Genomic DNA, 6,424 nt, shown 5'->3' with positions numbered 1-6,424 from the left:
ATTATTTGAAACTGTTAGACTTTAGCAAAATTGCCATGGTTCGAACTATAATAATACAGTAATGGTAGCAGCCTCGTGCGTGCTCTCTGGGACGATGGAAAGCAGCAACGGCCTCGTGCGAGCGAGCCAGCGAACAAGTGGTGTGGGGCTGGGCTGGAAACATCAAACGTTTGGCTGGGCTGGGCCTTAAGTGTAGTAGAAAAAAAAATTGGCAGCGCTGGAGGGCAGGCTCGAGCCTGCTAAAGCCTGCCCTGTAGATTCGCCACTGAACACCCCTATCCCCACCACCACAAGAACTGCGATGGATGGCGGCGGCGGCGTCGGCGGCAGCGGCGGCGGCGAGTATGGCAATCTCAACGACCCCATCCCTTCCCCCACAAGATCTGCGACGGCGGATGGCGGCGGGGAAGATGTCGTGGAGGGGAGCCCTCCGCCGTTCAAAATCCGCAAGCTGGGCGCTCCGGGTACGAGTTCAATTCTCGCTGAGGATCAGAGTGGGGCCATGGCTGCCAGGGACGGCAAGATCGGCGTCGAGCGGATGGATTCGGAAGAGGCCATTGAGTCGATGGCTGCCAGAGGCGGGCATGTGGATACAGAGATGACCCAATTCAAGTATGGCGAGGTTGCGGATGAGGAGCTTCGGAAGGACAAGATGAACGGAGGCAAATCAAAGCAGCAGATCAAGAACCCGGAGGAGGGGGATGTGGAGATGGACCTAGGCAAATCAAACTCCATTATCTCTGAGCAGGAGATCAAGGAGCTCTGTGCGCAGATGGACGAGATGGTCGCGCTCTGTGCGCAGATGGACGAGATGGTCGCTTTTATGAATTACAGGATCATACCTTCAGCCCCACTCATCTGCAGCAGCAGCAGCAAGGAGACGAAAGATGAACATGACAAGGCACCACAGTCGGGGATTGACGGCATCTTACAGCGGCTAGCTGATGTGCGCCGTGACATGTCCAAGCTCAAATTGGAACTGACCCCTTTCCGGCACAAGTATCCTTATGAGAAGGTGCTGACTTCTTCAGAGGAGAGGGAGAAGAGGATCAAGTCCAGGCTGGAATATGAGAAGATGGATAATAAGGAGAAGGCCAGGAGGCAGATGGAGTTTGACGCGAGTGACTTTGAGGGCTACTGTCAAGGCTTGACATCTTTTGTTGAACACTTTGAATTCATAAGTAAGATATGGCCAACACTCCTAATTAATCACACAGCAGTGTTCGTTCTCTAATTGCCAACCAGCAAATTCCCTCCTTGTAGCAAATACCGATTCATGGTTTATTAGGATCGATGTACACTAACTTATTTCTGTTGGCAAAACTCTGCAGCCCTAGTGAGCCCCATGCACTTTACATACTACACGCCCAGACAGATCCCACACTATCTTGCTACCTACGGGACCACCTTGCAGATCTTGTCTTTTAAAATTGCCAACATCGATTTGGACCTCAAATGGCCACTCAAAGTGTATGGTGTCGTCGCCGCACGAGACAATGTGGATCGTAGACGCAATATTCTCTTCTTGAGGGAAAGGGGGAACTTCCAAGAGATCACCCAAGAAGTAAGCGCCTGCCGTATTCTATTAATATTCCCTTAGTTTATTCATCCATTGGTTTGTTGCAATTAAGCATGTGTAATTATGATGCCTGCAGAAACCCTTCTTGTGTTTGACTGGCCCATCTCGTGCAATTTTGGCTAAGGACCCTGTTGACCTTGAAGTCCAACTAAAACTTAAAGGCACAACAGAGTCTGAAGACAGAGTGTTGATCACTAAAAGATGCCAGTACAGTGGCTATCATACCGATAATGGTTTATATACTCTTACCTTGAATAACCGTATTTGCACAACAGAGTTAAGCCTGCAGCAACTGTACTGTCAATCAGTCCAAGCAACTTTCTTGCATGTCGGTGGCTTTGTTAAAGGCAATACATCCCCTTTCATTCATGGAGGCCGAGTTGCCTGCTCCTCACCACCTCATGGAGGCCAAGGCCTGCTCCTCACCACCTCATGGAGGCCAAGGAACTGCCCCGCCCACCCAAGTTGTGTTGCTTGATTCTCGTCATTGTGATGGTGGGAAGATGCCAATAGGCGAAGAAGATGGTTACCTTGATCTGTCAAGGCATTTTGTTTCTGTTGAATTAAGGAGAGTTAGAGACGTTTCTGAAGAATTGGAAGAAACCTTGAATGTTTTCATGGAAGCCTACTCAGACTCGACTCCAGACTCTCCTCCTAAAGTTTCTGCTAAAGCTGATTTCATGGTCAAGCCTCAGTATTGCGGCATAAGTGAACATGAATGTGTCCTTGCCGGCTCTACGGTGAAGATTACCATTGCTTGGTCACCTATTCTTCGAACCAACAAGGTTATTCTATGAGTGGGATATATGTTTGACAGTGCTCGGGCGTGAATGTTATGAAGTATACCTATTATATCTATCTATTTCTCTGGTTTGACAGTAGTATTTTGTCTGTTCAAGTATTTGATCAGCTATGTAAGATGTTGACCTATTGTTGTATCGATCTGCTATGTAAGATTTCGACCATGTGCGTATCGACTCTGTTTTACAAGTCATCTCTTGATGTGTTTCTACTTTCATTACTGCTTTAACGTGTAAGTCATGCTGTGGGAAGTATTTCTGATTTGACAGTTAAGCAGGCACATTATGCAAAGAGTCTGGAATATTTTGTTAATATGCCATGTTACTCTCCCTAGTCTAGAATAATATTTGCTTTCATTCTGTTACGACTAGATTCAGATGGATAAGCTCTGCTGGGAACTTGAGTTGCAGCAAAACACTCAGTTTTCTTTTTTGTCTTGCTTAAAACCTCTGCCCAGTCAATGGGAATCTGGAATGTGTGTCACTGGTGACGTGGCTTCAGTTGTACACAGTATGAAGCCATGTTAAGTTGCTCATGAACTACTTATCAGTCCTGTTTAACATGTGATCAACTTGGTGCACAGCTATTTTGCAGAATGTTGTGACAGAAGAATGTTATGAAGTATGGTATGATACCCTTTGCCCAGCTATATCCATCTACTTCTGTTTTGTCAGTAGATGGTTTGTTTGTTCATGCCATGGTTTGATGATGCTACCTTTCATGAGGTCGGTTGAGATTTTCTCCAAAATATTGATTGATTGATAGCAAAGTCAAACCATCAATGACCACGAAAGTTACTCTGTTCCATTACATCTTATTCATGTGATACTTTCTTGCTTTTCCTTGCCAGATTAATCAGAAATCAGAAAAATGTCGATGCATATTGAAGAAAACAAGACAAGGTCGTTACCACAAATTGCATCTGTGAGAGGTCTCATTCTATACGTTTAGTTTTGAATGCTTGGAAGCCATTGGATTTTTATAGATGAAGTTGAGCTATTAGGAATCCGTATATGAGCTCTGTTTAGAGAGAGCCGCGACAAGGATGACTTGAACGTTTTTCACGCTCGGTTTTGAGTTTTTCATGCTCGGTTTTGTTAGACACAGATGACTTGGAACATTTTTCACGCTCTGTTTTGTTAGACGGAGATGACTTGAACGTTTCATGGAAATTTGAATGTGAAATCTCAAACAATTTTCAAGAAGAAAGATTAATGGCATGGTTTGATGCCGCGTGATTGTGAGATCCTGTCGAGAAGATCAAAAGAACGCACACAGAAAACAACCTGCCGAAACTATGTACCTTTCATGAGGTAAGTTGAGATTTTCTCCAGAAGATTGATAGATTGGTAGCAAAGTCAAACCATCAATGACCATGAAATTATTCTGTTCCATCACATCTTATTCATGTGATACTTTCTTGCTTTTCCCTGCCAGATTCTTGCGAAATCAGAAATGTCGATGCAGATCAAAGGGAAGAAGACAAGGTGGTTACCACAGATTGCATCTGTGAGAGCTCTCATTCTCCACTTTTAGTTACTTAATACTTGAAAGGCATTGGATTTTTATAAACATAGTTGAGCTTTTAGGAATCCGTATATGAGCTCTGCTTAGAGAGAGCCACAACCTAGGTTAGAGCCCTGATGTTGGATAGTACTGAGCCAATTGGCAGTTTTGTAATGTGTGAGCAAATGCCAACAAATGATACTGTGATAGGGCCAATTTCCCTTACCTGATTTTATTTATAATCTGAATAAATAGGTAGGGGCAATACATTACCCAACCCTCTATCGATCTGATATGGTATCCAACTTAGTGCGTATTTGCACATTACTCAACCCTCTATCGATCTGATATGGTATCCTACTCCTGTGTTAGGGACACTTGGATGCAGACCTGAATGAGACTGGGAGAGTCAGCCAGCTGTTGTGGGATTGTATGGCTCCCTTGTATTACTACAAGACATTTAGAGTAGCATTTTTTATGTGGAAACTTCAATGTCAAGGTTGCTCGTTGGCTGTCTGAAGAAGCCAAACCAGCTGCCAGATACTCATCCGAGTTGAAGCGGACACCAGACACTGCAAGAACAATAGCAAAAATCTGCAATTTGCCCAGTGTTCATTCACCTTGACCCTTTCTGCTATTCAAACATTACAGCCATACACCATGTTGTTTCCATGTAATTTGTGCTAAAAATTTGTTTGATATAATATTAATGAACAAATGAGAAAGCAATTTGCATTGTAGGTTGTGTTTGATCCTGCACTTAGAGAAAGGCACATAGGAGATGTGCAGGGCCTGACGTTTCAAGATGCTGCCAAAGAAAGACCAGAGGCTTACAAAGCTTTTATGACCCATAAGAGAAGCGTGAGCATTCATATTTTTCTACTTCTGAGAAAATGTTTTATCAGTTGATTTCTTTAGTTGAAAGTCGATATTAGTTCACTGACTAGTTGGAAATGTTGCAAATGCATGGTTGGTTGTAATCGTAATCTTAAGATGTCACAAGTAGATATGCATAGATGCTACATCATTCAATGGCCTAGAGTCAACCATTTTGTAGGCTTGAATATGTTGAACATGGATTGATCTTCCAGTGGAAAAATAATGTTCACTTAATATGATGTGCTCCTAGTCCTAATGAAATGAGGTATCAATGCAAGTCACTGTTTTGGTACCCTGCCAAATAAGTGCAGCTGCTTCTGAGGGAGACTTGACAGACAACCAGCTCTGCCAAATCATACTATCACTTGTTATTATGAACTTACACACGCAATAGGTTCATAGGTTTGTACATGAAAGACCAATTTTTATTCTAGGCCGATTATTATCATACAGGATGCCCATACAGCTTCTCTCTAACGGTCTAACCTGCTGTATGCCTGCATCAGTGCTTTGATGCTAACAACTGCTGTTTTTTTCAAGACATACCTGCATGCATTAGCTTGTCTTGAAAGATTTGTTTTCTGAATTGGCTTGTCCTTTCAGGGTGGTGGAGAGAGTCTTGATCAACTATCAGAGCGATGTGTCTCGTGCCTGTATAACAATATAATAACATAGTCGAGAAACATAAAGGTAAGCTCCAGGCTTCAGACTTTTCCCCGCAAAAAGCAAAACAAAACAAAACTGTGGGCTTCATTTTTACTTCGACCTATAACTGGTGAATCAGACTATTACTTTGTAAACTTGACAATCTCAAAAAAAAAAAAAACTTGAGTGCTTGCTCAGCACTTATCAAAAGGAATGCTATTCAAAGGAGGAGGTGGCTTAACCTGGCACCGTTTGGTTACCTGCATGATATTTGCTTACTTGCCTATGACCTTGTGAGTATTATTTCTGAACTTAAATTTCTCCTGCACCAACAGGAGAGCGAGTTAACCTGGTCTCCCATGGCGGAACCATCAGAGAGCTCTACAGGCATGCCAATCCCACGAGACCGCTCCATCGCAAAGAAGATGTTGGCTCTAAAGGTGACATGGAGTTGAGTGTGAAGAAGAATGCCCAAAGTATGCGGCAGATGGCGGCTGCACCACGCTGACTATCGCCGGCACAACACCTTGTTAGAGGATGCTGCTTCTGGCGGCGCACCAACTTTAACTTGGTGCGCAGCTATGCTGCAGAATGCTGTGACAGAAGAATGGTATGATACGTTTTTACCCAGTCATATCTATCTATTTCTGTTTGGCCATAACTTATACTAGCTATCATGCGTGGCGTACAGCCGCGTACAGCGCTGGTGGGTTTCTGTGGAGTGTTGTGCATCTGGTTCGCTTCATCTTTCTTTGTATTTGCTCCATAGTGTTCTTCTTTCTTTCGGGTTTTGTTGCTAGGCTGACTTGTTGTGTGAAGCTCTGTTCAGTTGGTGTTAGATGACATGTTAGAACAGATGGTGATGCGATCATGCTTTCTGTTGATACATAATATCTTACATCTACTACCACTATAAAAGAAAGAGAGGGGCAGATCCAAACAATCACATCCATCCATCATCAAAATCTAATGGCCCTTAATTGTTCCGTGTTTAACGCTACAAACCACGCATCA

General features: G+C 43.5%; 1 protein-coding gene and 1 pseudogene across 1 annotated transcript; both read left to right on the top strand.

Moving 5' to 3' along the window:
• Positions 1–250: 250 nt before the first annotated feature.
• LOC125535053 lies at positions 251–2,057 on the top strand. Its single transcript, XM_048698112.1, has 4 exons — positions 251–784; positions 815–1,181; positions 1,332–1,564; positions 1,656–2,057. The coding sequence occupies exons 1-4, from the start codon at positions 302–304 to the stop codon at positions 2,055–2,057; spliced, it is 1,485 nt and encodes a 494-aa protein (XP_048554069.1). The 5' UTR covers positions 251–301.
• Positions 2,058–2,082: 25 nt separating this feature from the next.
• LOC125535052 lies at positions 2,083–6,001 on the top strand (annotated as a pseudogene).
• The last annotated feature ends 423 nt before the right edge of the window (positions 6,002–6,424 follow it).

Source organism: Triticum urartu, chromosome 2 (genome assembly GCF_003073215.2).
Source record: "Triticum urartu cultivar G1812 chromosome 2, Tu2.1, whole genome shotgun sequence".
Lineage (NCBI taxonomy): Eukaryota > Viridiplantae > Streptophyta > Magnoliopsida > Poales > Poaceae > Triticum > Triticum urartu.
The sequence above is the reverse complement of the archived record's forward strand: the minus strand, read 5'-3'. Positions and strand labels throughout refer to the sequence as shown.